Source organism: Sparassis crispa (assembly GCF_003851025.1).
Source record: "Sparassis crispa DNA, contig_000013F, whole genome shotgun sequence".
NCBI lineage: Eukaryota > Fungi > Basidiomycota > Agaricomycetes > Polyporales > Sparassidaceae > Sparassis > Sparassis crispa.
In genome coordinates, this window is record NW_020939760.1 from 1,117,695 (window position 1) to 1,142,407 (window position 24,713).

At 52.0% G+C, this 24,713-nt stretch overlaps 7 protein-coding genes across 7 annotated transcripts; 2 read left to right on the plus strand and 5 right to left on the minus strand.

The window, feature by feature from the left end:
- Positions 1 to 2,216: 2,216 nt before the first annotated feature.
- Positions 2,217 to 2,954, minus strand: SCP_1403850 (hypothetical protein; the record flags this gene model as incomplete). The annotated part of the gene is made up of 1 exon (XM_027764089.1): positions 2,217 to 2,954. The coding sequence occupies one exon, from the start codon at positions 2,952 to 2,954 to the stop codon at positions 2,217 to 2,219; it is 738 nt and encodes a 245-aa protein (XP_027619890.1).
- Positions 2,955 to 5,366: 2,412 nt separating this feature from the next.
- Positions 5,367 to 6,825, plus strand: SCP_1403860 (hypothetical protein; the record flags this gene model as incomplete). The annotated part of the gene is made up of 8 exons (XM_027764090.1): positions 5,367 to 5,576; positions 5,638 to 5,793; positions 5,843 to 5,921; positions 5,992 to 6,100; positions 6,157 to 6,176; positions 6,238 to 6,305; positions 6,357 to 6,397; positions 6,450 to 6,825. 8 exons carry the CDS (start codon positions 5,367 to 5,369, stop codon positions 6,823 to 6,825), a joined length of 1,059 nt encoding a protein of 352 aa, XP_027619891.1.
- Positions 6,826 to 7,279: 454 nt separating this feature from the next.
- On the minus strand, positions 7,280 to 8,080 carry SCP_1403870 (hypothetical protein; the record flags this gene model as incomplete). Its single annotated transcript, XM_027764091.1, has 3 exons — positions 7,280 to 7,736; positions 7,783 to 7,894; positions 7,960 to 8,080. The coding sequence occupies 3 exons, from the start codon at positions 8,078 to 8,080 to the stop codon at positions 7,280 to 7,282; spliced, it is 690 nt and encodes a 229-aa protein (XP_027619892.1).
- A 1,493-nt stretch (positions 8,081 to 9,573) lies between these two features.
- Positions 9,574 to 13,452, minus strand: SCP_1403880 (hypothetical protein; the record flags this gene model as incomplete). The annotated part of the gene is made up of 13 exons (XM_027764092.1): positions 9,574 to 9,861; positions 9,912 to 10,406; positions 10,458 to 10,842; positions 10,893 to 11,251; positions 11,300 to 11,459; positions 11,509 to 11,565; positions 11,619 to 11,651; positions 11,703 to 11,783; positions 11,840 to 11,884; positions 11,938 to 12,236; positions 12,299 to 12,920; positions 12,976 to 13,241; positions 13,300 to 13,452. The coding sequence occupies 13 exons, from the start codon at positions 13,450 to 13,452 to the stop codon at positions 9,574 to 9,576; spliced, it is 3,243 nt and encodes a 1,080-aa protein (XP_027619893.1).
- Positions 13,453 to 15,094: 1,642 nt separating this feature from the next.
- SCP_1403890 (hypothetical protein) lies at positions 15,095 to 15,536 on the plus strand (the record flags this gene model as incomplete). Its single annotated transcript, XM_027764093.1, has 2 exons — positions 15,095 to 15,384; positions 15,458 to 15,536. The coding sequence occupies 2 exons, from the start codon at positions 15,095 to 15,097 to the stop codon at positions 15,534 to 15,536; spliced, it is 369 nt and encodes a 122-aa protein (XP_027619894.1).
- Positions 15,537 to 16,330: 794 nt separating this feature from the next.
- On the minus strand, positions 16,331 to 16,982 carry SCP_1403900 (hypothetical protein; the record flags this gene model as incomplete). Its single annotated transcript, XM_027764094.1, has 3 exons — positions 16,331 to 16,455; positions 16,526 to 16,772; positions 16,902 to 16,982. 3 exons carry the CDS (start codon positions 16,980 to 16,982, stop codon positions 16,331 to 16,333), a joined length of 453 nt encoding a protein of 150 aa, XP_027619895.1.
- A 3,079-nt stretch (positions 16,983 to 20,061) lies between these two features.
- Positions 20,062 to 20,286, minus strand: SCP_1403910 (hypothetical protein; the record flags this gene model as incomplete). The annotated part of the gene is made up of 1 exon (XM_027764095.1): positions 20,062 to 20,286. One exon carries the CDS (start codon positions 20,284 to 20,286, stop codon positions 20,062 to 20,064), a length of 225 nt encoding a protein of 74 aa, XP_027619896.1.
- Between the last annotated feature and the right edge of the window lie 4,427 nt (positions 20,287 to 24,713).

Here is a 24,713-nt window from a genome sequence, read left to right on the forward strand (position 1 = left end):
GAAGGACGGTGAAGTGTCGGCTGGGAGGTACACCGCGCGCTCGAGCCGATGCACCGAAGGGATGCACTTGCAATTGCTCTTGCCGCTCGTCTCGCGGAATGGAACGTCCGTCGACGCGATCTACTTCGAGTTGCATGGATCTCCGTTAATGTCAGGCTGGTAGTCCGAGTGCAGAGAGAGGCGGCGAGTCGAGCGACTAGCCCGACCTCCAGCGGGTCGGTGCTCTACCCCTTTGGAGTGCTGGCTGGGGTAGTGGAGTGCTGGTTGGGCTGTGTCTGTGGAAGCAGGGACGGCTCGCAGGGCGGGCTTTTGTGCTGGAGCCGTTCCTTTGTCCGAGCCGTGGAAGGAGCGCGGCGTGGGATTTGAGCTGATGAGGTAGAATAACGGGCGGCGTGGAGGACATAGTAAGACTTGTATGGTGCATGTATGAGCGGTTCTCTGTATGCTATGCTGTCTATGTCGGTCGTACATTGTCGGTCTGTGTGACGTCATGCCCGAGATTTCGATCTGTGGTAGCCGCCGTGTCATTTTCATCCGCGACTGGTACTGCGATCTTAGCTGGACGCAGCTCAAAACAAATTTTCTCGAGGCGCATACGAGGCATATATACCATCGGCTCTTCCACGGCGACTAGCTACTCTCTCTTGTGCTTGTATCTCGTATCTCAGGCCTCAGGCCTCAGGGCCGAGGACCGAAATTTCGATATTCCCTCGTCGACATGAATTCCTCGCCAAACGTCTAGCCGCGGACTTTGGCCGGTTCCTTTACTACACGCAAGATGAGCTTGGAGGCGCTGGAATCTCTCGTTGTGGGGGGTGATATCAGCGTGAACGGGTGTAGTGGGATGGCGTGGACGTGTTGTTGGTTATTGGCCGTGTGCGTGTTTTCGTTCATTCCTTTTTTCTGATCTGTGCTTCTGTGCTGACTCGTAGAAAGGAGCGCCAAGAAAACGCGACGCGATCTTCGTCCTGTTGTGTGTTTTAGCCCCGAAGGACAGTGCACTATCTCTTCCACCGGGGACCATGCTCTAGCACGGATATGTGTATTCTGACAGCCGAGAAATACTTTGTCATCGGCTTGCTCGCGAACATTGAACGTGCTCCCTGAGGCTCTCTGCTGAATTGTCGGCGTTCCATTTCGCTAGAAGTCGAAATTTGGCTCAGTTTATACGGACGCGCGGTGGCTCCCGACGCGTCCAGTAGTGCGCTCATTCTTGTTTGAGTTCGGATTTTTATGGGACTATGTACCTACGCTGTGCCGACTCAAAAGTGGTGCCGCTGTCATCCGATCTCTTTCTCCGAGTGCACCGGAGAGTGTTCACGGCGAAAGACTTCTATCGTTGGATCTCTTCATTATGGAATTGCCAAACGCCTCTGCGGTGACAATCTAGCTAAAGCTAGTCGTCTTCGGCGCTATTGTTACCGCTGCGCGTGCGTGTATTCATTCATTCTTACATTCATAGATTCATATGGACATACTGGGCTTCGTTTGTTCGTCCGACACAAAGCACAAGGATATTAGCGCACGATCAACGCCGCTCACCTCCTTGGGCCTACATTGTTTCTCTCCGCACCTCTAGTGCATGCATCGTCCGCGGAGCTCCTACCACTCCCCATCCTTCTCCACATATAAATACGCCCTGCCCGCACCACAATCTCCTCGCAGCACCTCCAGCCCAGGAATAGCTCCCCCGGGATATCTACATCAGCTAGCGCCAGTACGGCGGTTCATACCCACCTCACCTCCCCTTGAGGTTCACACCGACCCGACCTTGGTGACGCTTGGGTGCGGCATTATTACCTCGACGACCTCTCCACCTTCTGTGCGGCCAGGTGCGCAGCGCCCCGGAGTCCACCCTGAGTCGCAAGCGCACCTCTGCCACGTCATGGACGCCTACACTATCCTGCGTACACTTGCTGCCCGAGCCTGTGTCCATCGACAACGCATTCGGGGCATCTGGTTATCGCATCGCCCGCGTAATCCAGAGCCCGAGCGGAGTCGCGGCACCTGAGTGGGGCGAGAGACCTCACTTGGGAGAGCATAGGTGCCACCGTCGATTCCCACCTGAACGGTAGCGACGCACGCCGATTTATTCATTGAGATCAATGACACTGGCTAGCTGATAGATGGATGGGCGGTGCCTCGTGGAGAGCACCTCATCGATCGCCGTCGTGCTTCGCGTTTCGCGCGGGCGTTGTCGCCTACACGCGGCGCATCTAATAGGGTAGATGCGCGCGGCGACAACGAAGACGATGACGATGACCTAGCTGGGCCTGTTTGACTCGGTACTCCGCGCCCTCCAATGATGCACGGCAGTGCGCATTTCCTGTTCTTCCCATCCACGGGGTAGCAGCGTGTGTGCAGCGCAGATGGGGAGAACGTCGTCGGCCATCTCGGTGCTTCGCGCGGGTGTCGCTGCCCACCGTTGTGAGGTGCACCGCCCGCGCATCTAATGGCGTAGGTGTGCGGTGCTGACGGTGACGAAGACCTAGCTGGGCTTGTTTGACTCGGTGCTCCATACCCTCTGACGATGCGCCGAGGGGCGCGAGCGTCTCCTCCTGCACATAGGGAAGATGCTGGTGGGGGTAGATGACGGGGTGGAAAGGCGGTGTGGATGGCTGTCTGTTCCGACTCGACGCTGAATGCACGGTCGTGAAGTCTGCGTCCAGGTCGGGCTGTGCGGTGAGAGCGACGACGGCAGTCATGCACGGGCGGAGGCGTCCTCGGTCAACGAGGTGCGCTTCACGCGTGCAGAGGCAGCCGGAGGGGATAATCAGCTCAATGACGCTGTTGGCACAGCATCCTCCTGTGTTACGGGTACTGCTGGCTCTCGGGAGGTGGGGGGGCGGGGATAATATTCGCAGAGGACGGGTTTTTGTGCTCTCGCCGTTCCTTTGTTGCAGAGATCGCCGCTGGGCGGCGCGGGAGTCTGATGGGTGGCGGGAGTAGGGCATAATGTAACTGGTATGATAATGTTAGTTCGAAGTGGGTGTGTTTGCCTTTGAAGGCGCTCTATGATAATATGCACGTTTCGGTTGTCCATTGTTCCTCGACAGCGTCATGTGTAAGATTTAGATCTGCGAACCATGTCGGCATCTGCTCAAGCGCTCATCCGTGTGTCAATTTTCGTCTGGATGTCCAGCGTCGCTACAACATGATCCTGCTTAGGCTCTTTTCGAATTCTCGATAACTCTCGAACGTCCATGGTCTGTGAATCACTTCCTAATCACGCTTTTACCATATGTCACGTCGGCGGCACATCGATCTGCAAAATCCTGGTGCCTTTCGGTAGGGCAGTAACGCTTAAATTTTTGAAATGCGAGAGGACCAATTATTCCCAGTAAGTCTTGGCGTTCGTTGAAGACCGCTGACGGACTTTGTTAGTATCGTTGGATGGCGACCGATCTTACGATCGTCTACTCGGCCAGCACGAATCCTTCAGAGTCTCGTGCGCAACTATCGAATGACTTATGAGGTGCCGTTTGGAAGCTTCACTTATGCCTGGCCGATGTCAGAGTCCATCATGCATGTGAGTCTCTCCGAATGGTTATAGTTTAGGCCATGGCTGGGTTCTCTTTGGGTTCTTGGATTTCTCACAGAAGGAGGTCGCAGGTTATTTTGCATATCTTCCAGCTCCGATGAAAGTGGCTTGTATCCCAGCCTTCGAAGCATTCGTAGTGAGGCTCTGTGGCATCGAACCAAGGTACTTCGTCCTTATCATGGTCTTGGGCTATATGTGCCCGAACGTGTTCTCTCTGCGGGACTTCGTAGCTTTGACGGGAGCGCAGATTGGAAAGGTTTGGTGCTCGCGGAGGCGATGGCTAGATTTCACATTCGCGGTGCGATTTAATTCGTCCACATGTGGATGTTCCCTTTGCGGTGACGCGTGATAGCCTGGCAAAATGGGAGGGATGCTTAATCGGATATGGAGTGTTCGATGAGTTTTGTTTCCTTGATTGAGGTGCGATCGAAAACGGTGTGATCCAAGCTTTCGTGCGATTTCCCACTTTGCACGGGGTGCACAGGTATTCGTACATCTATAAATGTGGACTCCTTGGTCTCGCTGACACAAAGACGACAGATCACGATCGATGCCGCGCTCTTTTGGTCCTGCAGTGTCCAACAAGTCTTCGGACTGCCTTACCCTCCTCTTCTACCACTACTCCCTCGCTAATCATTTTCTTGAGCTCTGAGCATGTCAAAGGGAGTTCCAGCGCAACTTCGCTGTGTTATATTCCCCCCTTGTTACCGTCTACCTGTTCAAACGGGCCACACCCCGAAATCAAGGGATGCTGCGTCGTCGTCATGAGCAAGATGGCATGGCGCGCCAGAATAACATTTTGTTTGCCCCGATCTCACGGTTACTAATGAGGACCCAGAAGACATTTGTATCGACGTGTCGACTTCTCGTCGGCTATTATTCCGTTGAATTATATCAATTTATTGCAAGAAAAACGTCTATAATTATAAGGAATGGCTGGCCTTCTTGTATGATCATGAGCCTAGCGAGACCGTCGCATGCTATCTACATGTGATGTCATGTGTAAGATTCGGATCTCCCGGTCGGCGTCTGCCGCGCGCTTCATTTTCTCACCCATTCTGAACAATTGCAACTAAATGTCGACACGTCAGCGACTCGAACTTAATATGCGTGAACTTCCGAGGCGACCAGTATATCAAAAATATACACATAATATACAGTAAGTCTAGTGCTGTTTACCGTGACCCGTTGTGCAGCTCAACCTTGTTGGTTTCCGTCGTTGCGTCACAAGACTGGAGATAGATACGATCCGCGAGGATACCCGCTTTGGTTCCAATCGAATAACCAGTGGCTGAATCGCTGGCAAGTTCTGACCGCAGAAGGCAGTGCTTAGGCGTCTCAGGCATGATACAGTTTGTGGCGTGGTTTTGGTTTGCAAACCTTCGAAAGTGAGTGCCCACATGGTGCTGCTATTTTTGACGCATTACCGCCCACGTCAGTCAAATATCTGGTGTTCGACACCTCTCGTTCATCGGACGAGATCCACATAAGCAACGATAAGGAATAATAACAAGCACGGCTCAACATACGAACGTCGTTGAAGTTGCTGCTTGTACGTCGTTATGGTGTCGACCTCACGGTTCTCCGTATATCTCGCATCTTTCGCGCTTAGCGACACAGAAGATATCAGCCTACCATCTCCGTCGGACTGCCACTCTCTTCTTCCATCACAAATAAGACCACTGCATTGAGTATTCAAACTAGGTTTCGACTGAAGAAGAGTCCCACGAAGCGGTGCATCACTCGATGCCTGTACCTTATATACCTCGGGTGCACAGAATCCGCTGCAGGACATCGTCTAGCCTTCCGTTTGGCTCGTTACACGATGTACGACATTCCCCTCGTCTCTGCCAACCTCGCATCTGTGCCACTGGTATCGCTTTTCTACGGGATATTCGTTGTCTTCTTCTGCACATCCTCATACCTCATGGTACGGCGTCAAGGCCGGCTGAATGTTGGAACATCGCGGCTCAAGTCTATCTGGAAGATGCCTTTATTCATTGCGGGAATATTGCTCTTCATCACTATTACTGGGGTCAGTCTTTCCGTCCCAAACTCCTACTTACATGTGGAACTGAAAAACTCCTCGGGAAAAGCACTGGATACTCCTGGTACACCGCTCGTTTATGGCCTTCGTGTACTTTGACGGTGGTGCATCTCCGCTTGAGTTCTACATGAACGTGGGTGCAGTGACGGCAATTGCAGAGATAGTGTTTCTCGTTTCGACGCTGACGATCGAGAATGCTGTGATTGTAAGCAATCATCCGTTGTTGTTCTGATCCTGCTTCTGGAGTGATGTAGGTATACCGCCTTTGGATCATCTGGAAGCACAACAAGTATGTCATGATTATCCCTGTCTGTTCATTTCTCGTCAATGTCGGTGAGTCCAACGCGGTTGCAAAACGTTATTCGCACTAATGTGTTACCTCACAATTTCTGCCCTTCGTCAGCATGTCACGTGGTCGTTGTTTACCAGTATGCACAATATCACATGGGTCAGAATGTATTTGGTGCCAGCATTGGACGGTGGGTCACAATAGATTACGTCTGCAGTCTATGGTACGTGGCGGTAAATATATAAACGATTAGCTGGAAACTGATGCCCAACAATGTAGCACCAACTTGTACTGTTGTGGTCAGGTTCCCGTCTGCAATATTTTCCGTCACCGTATTGATAAATCCCTGCCCGTTTTAAGTGCTGATTGTTTGGCGCCTATGGCGTGTCAGTCATAGGTCAGAGCCCGTTGTGGGCACGTGTATGTTGGTACGCTCATTTCTTCGTTCAGCTATCGATATCGCTGATGTGAATGCCTAGTGGACGTTGTCTGTCTTCATCGAAAGTGCCGCCTTCGATGTGTATGGTTTGCTCCCTCGTTTGCAGATGCCTATCTGTTAACGTCTCGCACAGGGCATTGCTGATTGTCTCTATGGTACTCTACGAACTCGGGTTGAACGTGCAGTACATTATCGGCGTCATGATGTCGCCGCTGTCTGGCATCACCTTTATGCTCATCAACGTCCGCGTTGGTATGGGCTACGCGATGCATTCACAGGAGGAAGATGTAAATGGCCCTACTATACGTCCATCTGAGGCACGGCAGGGAGGACATACCACAATGTTCGCGATGGATCCGCTCGTTATCGACATTTCTCAGCCCGTGGAACACCACTTGAGACAAGCAGCGATCTCGGTCGAAAGATCAAGATTTGCGGAGTGTAAGAATGCGGATGGAAAGGGATACGACATGGGGCGGGATGGTAGTGCGATGGACTCAATGGTTTAATGCATGATGCATTTCGAGAGATCTAGTGTAGCACCTTCATATTGTAATGATAGTGATCTACAATGCACAGTAACCGCCCTCGCATGCAGAGACAGACGCTCGCCCTGAGTTCTGTCCTGTTCCTGCCGATCCTCGTTGTCTCATGCAACCTGCATATGTCGACTGAGTGCTCGAGCTTTTAAGCGATCAAACGCGCTTTGAAATCTATACATACAACCATAGTCATCATAGTCATCATCTTCTATCATAAGTTTTTGCTACCGTGTACATTGCATAAAGCAGTGCAGCTAGAGATGCAGTAAACAGATCATACAATCGCATTCGAGTTGAAGTAGACATACAAGGAGTTGAAATTGAAATTCGAAACAATAGCCGAAAGAGACAACGCACGTGAAATGGATGGGTTACCCACTCTGTCGTTGGACACTCTATTTTCTGATGAAGTCTCTGAGTCTCAGCTCACCTCTATGCATGGTGGGCAAGTGGCCAAACGCCGTGGACGTGAATAGTTCTCGCGCTTGGAAGTGGCCGTGGCCTCATCCTCTTCCTCATCCTCAACCGCTACATCGACAACCTTGTTCGTGTCGTCAAATGGGTCCTGCAGAAGTGGCCGTTCAGGCGGCTCACAGACAACAGGTTCAGAAGCCGGCTCGGCCTCACGCATCTTGACGCTCCCTTCTCCATGTATACTTGGGAACGCAGGCTCACCACGTGCCCTGCGTGCTTCTCCTGCGAGCATGTCCTGGAGGTATAATGTTTTGTTCTGCGTGTGCAGCGGGTCGCCAGAGTCCGTGTCCTCGGCAACGAGGGAGTAGGGATCGAACGGCACGCCGGGGGGTGGCTTCGGTTTGCGGAGCGTGCCCTTGCGCGGGTAGACGACGAACGAGGAATGAGAAGGGGAATATGGAGGTCTGTATTCTCCGTTGGCGGAAACTGTGACTTGGCGTGTATTCTCACCCGTCTTGGGGCTGGATGGTGCGTCGGCTTGGGGAACTTCGGAACAGCTGCTGGATGGTGAGCGTAAGCCACCCTCCTTCTCTTCGTCGACGCACTGTGGAGTGGAAGCGACCTTGGGAGGCACATTAATGGTGAGACGATCGATGATCATAGTGGTGTGCGGAAGAAAGGACTGACATGATGTTGAGCTCGCGCTTGTTTTTAAGAGGACAACACGGCGCTTAACTGCGTCCGCCACAATGAAAACGGTCGGGCGCCTATGTCTGTGGCTTGAACTAGTTTGCTTTGTGTTTTCCATTGTTCGACGGTCCATTGACACTAGTATCGACCTTTATCGCCTTCGCCTCCTAGATACATGATTTGTCGATGGACCAGTCGCGACTGTATGCGTGGCATTCATCAGTTTCCGCTGTGGCGGCATCAGCAATTCAAGCACTTGCGTATTCCGCAGCAGTCACCGTTCGATTTTTATCGCCCGATAGATCTCCTCGTGAATCATGACGATGTCCCGACACATAACTGTATCCATCCGCAGCATGCTTTCCATCCACAGTTCCAAAGCGCAGGAGCTCCTCCCAACTTTGGGCGCTCCCAGTAGACCTTGACGGTGTGTGCACTGTGGAGTCTTATCCGCTTTCGTCGCACATCTCGACTCCGACAGTCCGGCTGCCTAACGACATCAGCATGCGTATCTGGTAGACGAGCGAGAGCTTGGGAGCCCCTAGAAGTACTGAGAAGAAGCGGTGCCATGGCACGGAATACAGCTGCCAGAGGGTCGGGTAAAAAGCGTGCACAGGGGTGGCGACAAGGTCTGCACCATACAGAGTGACTCCGGGAGTGTGTACCATCATCAGCTACAACGCTGATTTGTATGTCAGGGAGCAAAAGCTGAAACGCACTGAGGCCCTTGCGTGGTCAGATTGTAAACTTGAAATCTAGGCGCTTGCAATTACACACTCTGTAGTTTCCCGTGAGACCATTTCGCTAAACGTTGATTATGACTGGGTGCAGAATGAGACGCTCCACGAGGGGGTTCGGCGCCCTCCATCGTGGGTGTTCTCCCTGAAGGCGACGTCGGCGTCGGTTGCCAGCGCCAGTGTCAGTCTGGACCGAAAGTCCGAGGTATCTGAAAGCGATATGATCACAATTAAAAAGACGATTATTCCTCTTGATGCCTTCCAGGAAGGCCTCCTCGGCACCAAGTATGCGAGTCGTTTCTGATGCCAGTTTCAGATGACCGTCGGTACGCTGCTTGGCAGGAGGGAGGGGGGTGTTTGAATTCGTTTACATGCTGCCGCATGTTGTTCTCATAGGAAACGGGAAGAATGTGAGAATACATGTCGCTAGATTTGTTTTCAGAGATTGCCAGTCAACAGACGAGAGAATGGAAACTTCCGGGAGCTCCGAGTCCTCGTACTTCAGATGCATATAGGGCCAACTTCCAAGAGCATCAGAGGTGCCACCGCGGCCGCCGCTGTCAATTGCGTTACAGTGTCGGCACGTTCGTGACTCTCGGAACATTCATGAGTTGACGTGCAGCGTGTGTTGCAGGGTGGAACTTGGGTGAAACAACTGATACGGTAGGCCACTATTGGACATTTGGGTGCACGAGCTATAACAGATTGTGAAAAGCATCCATACATGTCGCTCCGCAACAGCAATTCAGCGGTCTGCATAGTAGATTCCATAACATTGAGATGGAGTACTACGGTCGATCCCATGCTCCCGCATATTGTAACGTTCTCTTCATCCCCAACTTTCCTTCGCCTCGTCTTGAACTCTACCGGCCGATCACTGGACTGGTTCCGGTACCCGTGCGGACCGCGTTCCGGCCTCTCCAGATTTGGGTGACTTAGGTCGAGGAGGCGGTGGCTGCTTCCACTGCAACTTGCTATCAGGATTGTCAAATTCACGAGCCTCGAGTTTCCGAAGGAGATCCTTAGACACTTTACCAAAGCGCTTCTCGAGGTCCCTACAATGAATTATGGCAAGTCTTGCCAGGATGCTGGCAAAGCGGAAGGCTCCCAGTGCCGTCGAGATGTCTATGGTACGAGTGTGCCGCTCGAATATCTCTATTATCTAAGGATAGCAAACTGGTCAGCAGCCATATCAAACTAGATCTAGCTCACGTCATGGCTGCTCCACGCTGTGGCAAGCGTAACCCTTGGGCCATCGGTGAGTCCGCTGAAGACAGGTATTTCCTCTAGCCCCATTACTTCCAAGTTTGTAGCCCCCGCTGTGCAATACATTCTGTGCTGATTTGTTCCCTTCGCTATGTCCGTATCCTGCTTCTTGTATTCCATGAATAGCACGGGAAGCTCGAGAATAGATACCGGATTCTTGATTCTAGCATTCTTCCTCTGACCTGCCGTGAGTGTTTCGTATCGTTCGGAAATCACCTTGAGGTTCGACTCTAGATATTCCTCTGCATTTTCATACAGAAGGTCGGTATCACAGAAAGAACTGGAAGCAATAGCATAATCTCGAGTCTCTGGTGACTCGTCATGGAAAGGAGGCATATTCCCGGGCGGTGGTGTAGGATTGGCGGTCAGAAAAGAGTTGTCAATGGAATCCTGCGTCTGGCGCTGGGTGTCCGCTAGCACCGCAGTCTCCGTTTGAATGTGCTTCTGACTCGTCAATTCTTTGCTAGATGTTTGAGAGAAAATCGTAGGCACCTTGCTTTCGTACTTGTCCACTACATAGGGCTCCTTGGGCTGGCTTGTAACCACCAACTGCACAGATTCCAGCAACTCGCGTCGCACGGGAAGGTCGACTGAGAGCGTCCCGAGAGCATCGCATTTTCCACGATAGGGTGCATTGCTGGGACCGTCGCCGCGCGTCACCCAAGCCGCTGCTTGAGACTGTACGATCATGTGGTCTTTGATTTCCTGACCGTATGCGGCTCGGAAGCGTTGCCCGTCACCGCTTGCCCATTTCATCAGCCTCTCGCCATAAGGTCCTTCATCCTTGGGCACACCTTCGGCTATGTGTGAATAAACCTTAGGGGCAAAAGAGCTCTTCAATGGCGTCGCTCTCGGTAAAGATATCGTCCGCTCTGTGCTGTACATGTAGTTAGATCAAGTGTCGGTCGACGATGATATTGAACATACGACGGGATGAGCCTATCATCTTCCGGGAGTTGAAGAGCCTTTGTAGGATCCGTAACGCCGGTAGTATCCTGGCTTCTCGCATGCAAGCTGATTGTTCCATTCAATGCATTGGTGAAGAAGTCGAAAATCAGCGCGTCGAAATCATGGCGCCAAACTGACTCGGAAGGAGGAATCACTGAACGCGCTTTCCTCTGTGCACGTCTCGTGGCAGCGAGAATTAATGACAAGCTGCTTTCCAACAGTGGAAGGATCTCCTTCGGTACATCTCGTGGAGCCTTACGTGCATATTGTTCTTGTGCCTGTTCGAACAACTCTCGTCTAAAGGGCTCTAGAGATCTATCAACACGAGGCACGTCTCCCTGGCTATTATGAGCATCCTATGATAAAGAGGTTCCAGCACTACTCACAAGTGAGCTCCAAATAAATGGCCAGACATCTCCGGTAAAAGATTCGCACAAGTTCAGCATTTTGGCATTGCTGCACGTTGAAGACAAAACAACGCGTCTGTTGAAGAGGTAGTTGTACACGAGTCCACCGTTTCCCTTTTTAGCTGCTTCACCAGCAAATCTGAGGATTAAGATGAGCATAGAGATCGCGTAGGTAGTATTATGCTCACGTTGAGCACGACATCGGGTTGTACAGAGAGTTTGAGGCTTGACTCTGCTCATCCTGCCTTCATCGATATGGTGCTCAGTAAATGAAAGATATCTACGAACTGATACTCACTTGTCCTTCTCCTCCTGCGGAATCGAGATTACCCTGCACGGCACAATCAGCTATGTCTATCGCGGAAGTTGATGCAGAACGTACGGCAGATTAGCATCCTTAGAGTACGCTGACCTGGAAGAGCCTTCAGAGGCGGAAGATGTGGATTTTTCGGGAGCTGCAGCTCTACGAATTGTCCCAAAAATCAATAATTGCCGTGGCGCAGCAACAAATAAACGCACTTCGCCTTTCTTCTTGTTGATCTAGTAGCTTTGGGGCCCATCGTGCTTATGTACAGGGTTTAGGGTGGATAGAAGGGAGGTATGTTGGAGGCACCTACTCTGCCATCTCCGCGGAGGTTTTATACGTGAGGCCTTGTGCCCACGCTGCAATCCTGTCGTGTTGGTCTGGATTTGATTCAACCACGTTGACGCATCCAACTGTATCAAGACGCCACATAGAGACGGAATCATCCCTTATTTCCTCCGCTATCTGTGTCGCCGTAGCTCGGGAAGCACTGTACATTTGCTCCGCTAGTCCTTGCAAGGCCAACACAGCACGACACAGTGCAAATGCCCCATCAAGCGAGGCCAGATCCAGGGACCCGTCTCGCCCTAAGGAACCAAGATGTACACGAGGCTGCAACGAGTCATAAATGAGTAGAAGATAGGGATGCAGTTGAGTCATGCATGTATCCTCACTAATGAGCCTTCTTTGTGGATATCCCCGTCCAACCATCCGATGTAGAAATAAATGGAGGTATGATACTTGGAAAACCCGACACCAACGACAGGCTCGGAGATCTTCCACACATATCGCTGGTAGAGAATTGCCATCATCACGAGGGGTAGGTCGTCTTCCTCCGCAGCGCACAGAAATGGTAGAGAGCATCGCTTAGGCAGTCTTCTAGATGGCGGATACACGAGGATGTGTGCATTCAGCTCCGCCGGTGATTGGGGGTCATAAGGAGATTCTGAGTCACTAGCGCTTTCCTCTATGAGAACCGGCTTCTCGCATAGGGAGAGAAATGTCGACATAGACATAGGTGAAGCGACCGAATCCGGCCGAGGAGGTTCGGATGGTTCACGGGGTTCGTCCTCACCTTGCTCCGCGTCCGGGTTGTGCGACTCTGCGTCAGAGTCAGCCTCCTCAGTATCAGCATCGGTTGCCATTACATCAGATCCGTCCGCATTGGAGTTATCATCGGGGATCTCCGCGAACACAGACATCAAAAGTGGTACCTGGATGCCATTGGACATGTATTTGGTAGGCACGTTCAGCCCGCCGCCACGATAGCGTGGCAAGGCGACTAAAACATTTTCACTTCACAGGACATGATGATCAGTCGAAAAAGAGCACACTGCCAAGAGAGGCTTACTCTATGGAAAAATCTGCTGTCACGGAGGACATCGCATTGCATATCATAACAATCAGGAATGATTCCTTCGGATTGGCGCTGCCACAGAGACTATCGGATGAAATAACATTCCGCAGTCTGGCACAATCACTGAGAAGGGTCCCGAACATGCCCTGTAATTGCTGATCGAAGGCCACGTCCTCAAGTGAGCCTGCATGCGATTTGAACGTGTTTTGCAATTCCTCCAGCAGGGGTTCCGCTCGAGGATCGATGGGAGGATAGGGACCCTGTATATAGAACACTTAGAGAACGGAAAACCAGACAGTATAGTAGGAATGTATTTACCGTCGTTACCCAACTTGGAACCCGCCGAGAATCTGTGAGTAGTTCGCCACGTAGGTCACGCACGTTAGGCGGCCATTTCTGGCCATCGTCGACGAATTTGTGCCATGCGACATCTTCTTTCAGGATATTAAGATATTGCTTGAAGGGATCCATCGAACCCAGAATGAGAAAAAACAGTTATCGCATACTGATGATCGCAATGAAAAGGAACCTTTTAACGCCACGGCGCCAGCGGGCGCTACGTCGTTGTTCGATCGAGATCTGATGCAGCCACAAAGAGCAACAACTCAGAAGCGCTGGCGGCACCGCTGGCGCAAGCGTGGCTATGCAGTTACGGAAGAAAAATGCATAAAGCCCGAAATTGTGATTTCAACCCTGAAGACTGCAGGAATCCTAGTGATGCCAAAGAAAACATCTAGGATTGCAACACCATCTCTGCACTAGATCAGCAGAGTGCTCTACATACTGCATAAGAGACTAATCGTAGCTGATTGATCAGGCGTGTGATTGATCCCGCAGTAGTCCCACTATACTGCGACTGACATCGATGTCTGACACAAGGAGTCACATTCGACTGGGCCATGATCGATTGATCCACCGTCTTTGGCATTGCATGAATCCGAACAGGAAACATCTACGAAGAGTCACTCAGCCTCCTGAAAGGGTCTAGGTTGCACCGGAAGAGCTAGATGCATGTTGCTAATGCATCCATTGAGGCACATGCCAGGCCGCGTAAGCTAGTGATTCGAATGATAGCAACGACCCAGAGCGGCGTGCCTAACGCTGAGCTTCGAATGCTTCGTATCCACATCGCCGCATAGGAGAGCCAACACGAGCCAGCGGATCGATTCCGCGTTAATTGACATCGATCCTGGTGACAATAGCACGTAATCCTACTATCCCAGGAAGAAGTTCGCCACGGCAAGTAGCGGAATGCGATGATATGGCACAAAATGGAGAACCTTGTCCAGGACTATGACATGAGACAAACATGAGAGCGTTAGCTCGGCAGATAACACGCGCAGGACGGTCACATTCCTGAGGATTCGAGTCAACAGCGACAGCTGTCTAGCGATATCAACGCGTGTACCTAGAGAACGCTGCAAGACAGAACTCGAGTGCAGACGGTATTTGATACGCCCATGTAAGCATTGCCTTCGCGAAGATTGGAAAGAGAGAAACAGCCTGCCAAAAAGCTCGCCCAGCCGAAGTCATGGTACTGAGAGATAGATGCAGTCAGAATGAAACGAGATCGACGGTGGCAAGAGATCGTAGACGGCCCCCCTGAGTTGTCTCCCAAAGGTAGACTGACATTCTGCTTCAACCTTCGTTCCTCAGGATATCCGTGTCTGGCCCCTGAGTCTTCAGTGACTCAGTGGGAGCGCATGACATGAGGACCGGTCACCCCATCCTCTGGATATCACCTTTCCTACACGAGGGCGTCCTGGAATTGCTGGACGGTCCGAGATGTGAAGCTCTGAGATAACGGCTTCTGATCACTCACGATCGCCTTGCATAAAGTCGAAGCACCTTCGAAGAGGCGTTTCGAATTCAACCCATCAAGTACATCCGCCGACAACACGCGCCATAGTATCGCCATCTCGTCTCGGCCGTCTGACTTGCTTTCGGTGTCGAAGAATGCCTGATAGAGTCTGGGCTTGGCTACACCATCCTTGAGGTGTGTCCCACGTCGGATTACATAACGCCATCACGACCGTATTCCGTCTCCCAGCCCACCTCACTCATACAGAACTTCGACTTGAATCAAGTACCGGAAGCCTCCACGTTTATTGCTATGTACCCCCTAAAGTACTGCAGGGCTCTCTGGATCCTCAAGATCTCGCCGAAGTCGCGCGTCTCATCATTCTCGATCCTATGCCCCACAACTCGGTACGAGCAGACCGGGCAGAACTGCACCTTGGAGGACGTCGCAAAGGAGATCTCTACGCGTTTGGGCAAGCAGGTTGTCTGTAAGCCGGTCTCGAGTGAAGAAGTTCTTCCGAAGAGTACGTTGCAGCATGTTGAGCTGCTGAGCGATCTTGTCACGGAGGGGATGGATAGGATGTTGTATTATTATAACAGGAGGTAAGCTTCAACGTTTGAGATCGCCAAGTAACACGACGTGCCTGATGTCTACCCTTGGGGGAATTCCTGGTAGCTTAAATATCTTGCGGTGGGTACTTGGGCGAGGGCCTACAACGTGGGCCGCTTTGCTTTGCCGCGACATCCAGGGGTAATGAGAACCTCATCCAAATGAATACAATCCTATTCTTGTTGAACGGCTGGGTTTCCGCGTGGTATGTATGACTTAAGACTGAAACGAGTAATAAGGCGTCTTCTCATCACTTCGACAGTGCATGACTCTGACTTGCTGAACCTTTCGCGACGCAGGTGAACGATACGCCACTACCTGCCGACGGAATCGATACCCAGGAATGAACACCACTGAGTGCGTACATCCAACAAAACTACACAATAAATTGAGGAGCAATACTATGCCATATTAGAGCACGACGAGCAAGCAAGACAAAGAGTGGAAGATTCAATGATAATGGTCATCAATATGCTTCCGCGGTGGAAGCGATTGTCATTAGGTTACGTCCATTGGCAACGACGTATCTGTGCTGTTTACCTGGTTTGCACCTGTCCTGCGCCTTTCATTTCTTCAGCGCTATTCATCAGGTCTGCATTATTATTTACCCAGTCCAGCTGACAGTAGTCATAGTGCCATAATTTGGTCTGAACTTGACACAGGCATTTCTTCTTCAGGCAACCAGTTTACACCGTTCATCCTGCTTGGCCTGTGCGAAGATTCGGCGTGATTAGTCCCGTTTGCCCAGTGCGAGAACCCTGGATCGTCCAACGCGCTTGGTCAATAGGAACAACCCGCTTCTTTTATCGCGTCTGGCTCGCGCAAGGACTCCGCGCGCTCAGTCCCGCTTGGCCAGTACGAACGCCCTGCTTCGATAGTTGCCCCCCCTGGCCCACCTGCACCACCTGATAGGCCACGCGGAGGCCCTTGGTCATATTCCTATTCTACCTCATCTGCAGACCCTGACCCTGCATCACTCGTCTCATGTGCTTTACGGGAATATGGTCTGTCGAAGATGTCGACGTTGGGGTGTTCGAAGACATAGAGATCTTGCTCTGCTTCGACTGCGAATACCATATCAGTATCATTACCGCACTCCCAGAGACGACTCGGATTAGAGCCCATTCCACTCACACGTGGGCGATTCAGCGAGGTCCAGTACGTGCACCATCATAGCATTCCCCTTGGCGATAGTCAGCATGCCGATGGTCTCATCCCACACAAGAGGGCCCACAGTCTGCAGTTCCTCCGTCTCGCGCGGCACCGTGAATTTGGCGGCAGGGAACGGCTTGCACTGGTTCTGCGCCGCGGCTGCGGGTGAGCTGCTCCTCGGATCGGAGAAGCAGTGGAATTCGAGGATGCGCGGCGCCTCGCGCTGGTTCTACAGGTGTACGAAATACACGATGGCGCTTCGACGTCGCTCGGCCACGGGAGCCCCCTCACCCGGCGTGGTGCAACGGGTATGCGGCGAGTTCGTGGGCGTAGGGCAAGCGGGTCGTAGAATGCGCACACCTCGAGGGGTGCCTTGGCGCCGGGTTTGCAGCGCCGCTGTCGCGCCGACGTTCAGGTTCTGAAAGGTAGTGCTGTTCATACTCGGTTGACAGCCCTTGGCTGTTTTCGTTCTCGACATTTCCGTCCGAGTCATTGAAATTAGGCACATTCAGCGTTCAAAACCACTGCGAAGAGCGAAGGGCAGACTTACTCCCTCTCGAGTCTCCTGTATCCTCGTGAACGTAAGCGACGAATATTCCTTTCTTGCCTCTCACGGTCATGTATTCCGCAGATCATAGACGTTCGTTATGGTCCGCATCTTCGCATGAGGTACGGTACGGCACCAGTTCCCCTGTCGTCCATACTAAAGACAACGATAGAGTAGTGCATACACATCTTGTCGGCAACTGACGCAATGAGATAATACCCTCCTGGCGGGATAGCTATCGACAGAACATGGAATGCGTCGAAGTCCCACTAGTACATGCAGCTCAGCTTGGTGTGCTTCCAGGGAGACTTCGTGCAGAAGTAGATGTTCGGCGTCCGTGCCGGTCATATACTGGAGCGAGTGGTTCGACGTCGGTGGCAGAGGAGGGAGGGTGACGTTGACCCAACGAAGGAGCCGTTTCCAGACAGCTAAATGGGCCCGCTGGCCTGTCGACCGCGTTGGATAATCATTGAGCGGTGGAATAGCAAGCAAAGAACGTACCAGCCGCAAGCGCAGGATGGCGATGACATGAAGACTTGGTCGACAAGTATTTCGTCGGACAACTTATCGAGGCAGCACGGTGGGTCGTTCTTCGTGGCGGTTTAACTCCCTTACACAGAGGAAAAAAGGGATGCATGTAAAAAGCGCTAGAATGTGGAGCCCTTCTAGGAGCGTAGGTCCTACGTTGGTATTCATATAGTATTCATAGAACATTTATTACCGGGAGCACCTCTGGTCGAGGCCTCGAGGGGACTCCGAGGTCAGGGTCAAGTACACGCTCCCGCAATGCTGTTTGAACTAGAGCAGTGGAGAATGAGTAACATCATCCAGTCCCAGCGGCACCAGTAAAACATGCCTACTCAAGTGACAACGGCGACGCCGCAAAGTCAGAACCTACACCACTCCCGTTCTCGTGTCGGCAATGCACAGTCGGCCAGTGATCTCGTCCCACGCTAGTGCGCCGACAGAAGCGAGATTTGCAACCTTGGCTGGAATTACGACTGCGTGGTCATTATCCTCGCCGTTTCCGCACTGTCGTCCTCCGAGTCGCCGCCGTCGTGTGCACCCTACTTAGAGGTGCTCTCCGCATCAAGTCATGAAGTATCATGTACCGGAAGATGCGCGGTGACGCGTACGGATCATTCTTGTCGATGAGACAGACTACTGGACGGCAAGATGCAGGAAGCACGTCTACATACCCAGGACAATTGCTGCAGCTGCGCTCGGTGCTGCGGTGGATATACTTCGGTGGAGAAGCTCGGTCTATGGGAGAGATCAAGGGAAGGTGAAGTGGGAGCAGTAGCAAGGTCGTGATCCTCACGCTGAGGGAGCTGTGCAGTATTAGACCAAGTGCAGCACGAGCGAAGGCAACTGATTCGGTATAGCGTGAAAATGGGGGCGGAAAGCTCAGGCGACCAGGCATGCGTGAGGCCTACGTAGACTAGCTGGATCCAGCAGTATGACGAAAATTGTGTAACAGGGCATAGTTCAAGCACGACCGCCCCGGAGAGAGTTGTATTGATAACTGGACTGCACAGACACTGTCGGTGACGAGCTTAGACAATAGCGCACACACGTAGAATAGGGCCGGAGCACGAGCAGAACGTGAACATCGGCAGGGGATCCTGAGAGCGCAGGTGTGAGAAAATAATGTCGAACTAGAGATACTGGCCCGGGTATAAACGCTGAAAACAGGTCTTGCCACCAAAAGGGAGTACACCAGCGCGAAAGTGGTCCACTAGGGGAACAACAACAGGAAAGTGCAAGCGGAGCGTGTTATAAATTTTACACCATCAAGGCCGCTGTGGTCCAAGTTAAACAGACACTCCTGCCCTGGGATGCTACGTGCCGCCAGCGAAAAAAAAAAACCCCCCCGTTTTGACTGACGTGGCGGGAAACACACTTACTTCAGATAAATAGAATGCAGAAAATCTGCGGGAACGATATCGCGCAGCTCCCCCTCATCGTCATCATCCACGAGTAGATGTAATCCACCAAGCTCTGAGGAAAAGGTGTTGACATTCCCTGTTATAATGAACGTGCGCAAATCTGGAGCCCCGAACGCAACTCTCACCAGATACCCGTAGTCCAGTCCACAGAGGATTTTGTTTGTGCTCCAAGTCGCTAATGCTATCTTGAGTAGACGAAGGCGCTTAGCTGTGACCTTCCGGCAATGCCCGAGGACGGGCGGTCAAGCGCTTAGCGCTCACTGCCGCAGTGACCTGAATCAATGGCATCCCGGGGTAGGTTCAACTCGCTTGAGTGCATAGTAACATTTAAACAGAACTGCTGAGAGAGGACAGCCGTGTATGTCCCATTAAGGCATGTTGGCATACGAGCTTCACAAGGCATCGAGCCTACGCCGAGAATGCTGCATCGATCCGAGGGTGCCCCATCGCGTCAAGGCTTCGCAGAATTGTGGTCATTCGAGCCGATATGTAAACTGCGATCCAATAGTTCATTCTGTGAGTTTCCTAGTCCGCCTAGTTTACACCTACTGATACTCCGCTAGTTCGGTGCTCCGTAACCTACTATGCACTGCGACGTGTGGGGAACATCATGATGTATGTATGTGAATAGCGGGGATTCGAAGATAGCAAATAGAAAGCAGAAAGCACCACGGGGATCCCGGCCCCGAAGACAAGGTGTTAAATATCATGATCAGTGGTAAGTCAAAGTCCACTCCCCATACCCTCCCCTCCCCTCCGCGTTCTGGGCTCTCCAGCGCCGTTATCACCCGACTGAGATTCACTGGAAGAAGACTGACAGGTGTGATGACCACGACGCGAGACCATGGACCAGTTGAGAGGACCGCGCCTTCCCCCAACGATATAATAACCCCCACCATCTGCGCCACGGACTGTCGAGACGAGACTCTGGCGCTGTCAGAACGTTTTCCAACCCGGGACTGCCAAAGCATCTGTACCTGGTCAGCCAGCGTGCGGGTGAGCGACGCCGCGGCCAGTTAAAATCACGGTAGGCCCACGATCTCGAGGTCTAGGGGATCGAGAAGTGGTATGAAGAGGAGCAGCGGTTCCCGCTTATCCGACTCCTCGTCTTCGTCCGCCCCGAATGTCTCCTGCGGTGGCTCGTTCTCCCACGGAGGGGTCCCGATGGTTCGGACCGGAGAGAAGTTGGACGAAGTTAGGAGTAATGGTGGTAACGCCCAATCAGGTGCGTCATCGTCTTCCTCCATGTCAATAGGTGGCAAAGAAATTGGAACAAGATGAGGGGTATTGAGGCCGCATCCGGTCGAAGAGGCTGGAGAAATTGTGCTCATACTGGTGAGCTCGTACCTGGGGGCCGACTCGCGGTGGTGATGAGGCGAATCAAAGGGTGTGAGTGGCAATTCGCCTTTTAAACGGGAGGGACAATGAGGGTGCGCGCCGGTCACGAGCGTATCCCTTCCGCCGGGCCCCATCTCAGCTTCGTGCGCCGCATGAGTCCGGCTGGACCACCGCAACTCAGCGATCAAAGCTAGAAATACTGACCTCCGCCATTTGCCTCAATCTCATATTGACACTCCGTTCTTTCGGTCCTCTTGTGCAGCTTTCGTGACTAGACTAGGTTCCTCGCGGCGTCAGTCCAGGTAGCTCCGCCATCTGAGCTGGTTTCGGAGTGGACAAGATCATAGCTCATTACACCCACCGGGCTGGAACGTTTTCCCCTTCCCGCTCCTCGTCGATCTGCAATCTGGTATCGTTGTCTCACCTTGGGTTCTTCATGTCTGGTCAGGCTGACACTCTTCTGCGGTCGTTTGTACCTAGGCCGGAATTTTTGCACCGGCATATATGCGTCGGTCAGGCCATTGAGTAAAGTTTATGTTTTTCGATGAGTGCTGTTTTTCTCTCAATCAGACTGCAAAGTGGTTCCTTATGAATTTTTAGCCAATGTTGACGTGCAGAGTCCTTATAACGCGTTCGAACCAGACCGATTTTGACGACGAGAAATATCACAATATCCTTCCGTATGAGTGAATCTCCCGTCTCTTCGCTCCGTTCTCCGTCTTAGTCCTAACCTAATCCATATCCCATCGCACGACGTATCCGTTTGGCATCATTTTTCCAGGTATCACGCGCACTGTAGGTGATATTAGGAAAATAATGACGCGACTAGTCCCTCACTCTGAGTCTCATATCCGTCTTGATGTGACGACTGCAGGGGCATCAAGCTGAAAGTGTCTCTGGCTAGTCAGTATCATTCTGACCGTTACTTATTTGAATCTCTTTTATCTGATCTAATTTATCGAATTCAACCATCTCCTCCAGCGTTCCTTACATCTAGAACCTGGCGGTCTCGTGGCGTTATTATCCAACCTCCTGGGACATGGTGTCCTCCTTCGGATGCGCCTTCTGGATACTGGCGACGTACGAGGACATCTGTCCGTCGCAGCTATTGAGAAAAACCAATCGTCGTTACTGCGTCGAGTCTGCTATGATCCTGCGGCATGTCTCGGAACGTGGGCATTCGAGGGGTTCCCACTCCAACCTATCGCTGGCAAGAAGACCATGGACTCGAGGAATAGATTGGACACGGTCTTGACATATGGTGAGTCGACATAGTAATATAGTAATGCTCTTTTACAGGATTGGTCTTCGCTCACGAACCGCTTCTGCAGAAATAGCAGCTATCGGTGGTCAAAATTGCTCAAGGAGTCTCTTACCCATTCCCCTAGATGCTATGTCAACTTTCAGAACGCGTTCTCGAGAATCTACATTTCGCACGAGTATGATGTTACTATACGCGGAAACTGCGGTGAGCTAGTCTGGCATGGTAGCCACAGTCTGAACGAGATTTCACGCTCGTATCGGAGAACTATTTCCTCTCAATGAAGAAACAACGAGGATGTGAAATGGAACACGTGTATGTTACAGAAAGCAGCGGTGTGGCGGGTTGGGTGCAACTCGTCGAGTTTAGCGCAGCAAATTTTTTTCCTCTGGCCACACTATCCCGCAGTTGTGCCAGTGTGTCATCAGGCGAGTGAGGAAAACAATAGACAGTAGCAAGATGCCAAACCTCGACCTCGCATCGAATGCCAGCGCACGTCCTCCACGAGGCACCCCAAGAGCGTTTCAGTATTGCGCACCGCCGTGCATCCGCAGTTCAGACTCGATCTGAGATGACCGACAAGAGCTGGAAGGCGCCGAAGCGCGACGCTACGTCCGAGAATCCGTGATGTGACATCGAACATGGTACGAAAAGCACCTCCACCGGTGAACTCGTGGTTGCAGTCACCAGTAGCCGTTCTATTACTCTACAGGACAAGGAACCACGTTGTGTACGCGTACGGGCCCACACATGTATGGAGCGATGGACGAGAGAAGATATGCGCAAGACCTCGCGCAGGTGGGGTTCGATACGACTCGGAAGCTGCGTAGACTCCGATTTTAGCATCAAGCTAGATTGACTCAAAAATAGACTTGGCTTGCTCTGGATGCGCGAGCCCCGCGAATTGTGAGAGCCAAAGAAGGGGCAGCACCAGTCTCGATCAATTCCACAACGAGATGCGAAGAGTCAAGCACCCGTGCAATCATCCAGCAGCAGCTTCAGGTACAGTGGCCCACAAGACGTTGTTGCCAGGTCTGGGATTGTATGCAAGGCCGTAGTACGCACGAGATAGAAAGAAATCTAAAATTTGTGGTCAAGGCTGGCGAGAGACACATGAGACTCGTCGTCTCGATTTTGGCCCACAGCTCCGCGGTTCTCTGCTTTTGGTTTATGTCCGACGTTTCAGATAGAGTTCGAGCTGCGGATCTGCCTCGCGGCGGGGGTACAGCTAGTACGTGGCTGCGACCCTCAGGTTGGTAGCTTTATTGTTCGTTGTCTAGCACAGACGTATTAGCGGTTCACAGCATTCTGTGGCAAGGCGAGAGAACACGAGTCATGATAGAGGAGTGAGCAGGCATGTCGCGGCCGTAGCGGCAAACCGGTGCCCGTGAAGGTTTACCATTTTGTTCGTTCGCTGAGGCTCGGCGGCAATCTCTGGATCTAATGTTGACACTTTCTAGGTCTATAGAATGATCGCTTGCTTCTTAGTATTTGAACGAGTATGAATATAGATGTGTGTCGTTCACCTTGGATATTTGAAGACGCATGCTCGCACTTCCTTTCCAATGCGAACCTTGGAGCCAGGAATCGACAAGAATTCACAGCTTCTCGAGGTTAGGGGAATTGGACAGTGCATCGTTCGTAGGTTCTCATTCACGTGGAAGCGGTTCGTGCTACCGAGAAGATCGATCTGGTCAATCATGCCACACCGATACGTCGGATTTAGTACCTTGCCCCTGCTGTAACTAGTAAGTGCAAGCTTGTAGCCTAGCTCGCCATTGGTAAGATAGGCGATTAATAAAGAGAGGCTACGCGAATCTTGATGCGGTGACTCGCCTGCAGTCCGTAGTCAGTTTTTCTAGATTAATATGCCCGCTAAATGGTCCAATACATATTCGATATGAGAATGGGTTGTGAAGGCGCGTACGAGGCTGAAGGTCGTCGTGTGGGAGAGCAGGGAAATGGACAACTCGTGGACTGCAGAAAATGTCGAGAACCGTCAGATTAGATCAGATAGAGTGGACGAGAGACACAACAAGATTTACTGACGCGGACGTCCAATTTGCGAGCCGCTGCAGCCTGATCTCTGCAGAAGAAATCAAGAAATCCGATTGCCGCTCGCGCGATTATTTGATGAATATCAGCCGCAGTAGGTGCCATGGCGATCGGAGAGCCATCTAAAATTCGGTCCTTCACGTCTTTCAAACGCGTCTGTCTTGCTGCTGATGAGCACGACGTCTACATGCCCACCGTACTTGTGCTGTCAACATATGTACCGTCGGGTAGTTATACGTACGGCTGGTATGGAAAATCCAAAAACTTAGGAGGGAAGAGCGTGTATATGCTGAGCGGATTGGGAGAGAAGGACGATGCAGATCGACGGTGGTGTGTGACGAACGACGGTAGCGGCACGCCACCGGTCCAGGAGATGAGAGTGATGCATCGTTAACAGAATAAGCCTCGTTCCAGAGATCGGTCTTTTAGGAGTGATAATTGGTACCATGGGCTCAACGCTCAATATTGACCGGGAATCTCGAGCGATTCAGGTCGGATTAAGGTATCTCGTGAGTACTCTGTTCAGAACGGATTATCACCCCCCGGATCAATGTGTGTTCGAACGCACACCTGTACATGAACATGCGTAAATGGCATGGAAAACGTGTTATCCTGGCTGGGTATTGCAGGGATGGGTGTCAGCACAATGCGCGAATAAGTGGACAATACGAGATTGGAGACAGATCGACGAAGATGAATTACGCCAGGCCAACGCATGTCGTGAGCCTCAATCTTGACCACTCAGAAGCAAGCTCAGATAGCGGAGTTGCCGGGTCGGAGCCTGCGCACGTACACCACTCTGAAAAGAGGGAGACGTTGGAAAACACAACTGATAAGTGATGGATGTGGCGGAGCGGTGATTCCAGCTACGATCGCGGGGTTTCGGTGGCCCAGGCATACTCATGCGGTGCACGAAGCTGAAACAACAGAACGCCCGTGACCAGCGCGTCGCCCCTTTGTCCGTCCAACTTATAGAGCACGACTGGCCCATGCCGCCCTTGCATTCGCACAACCAACATC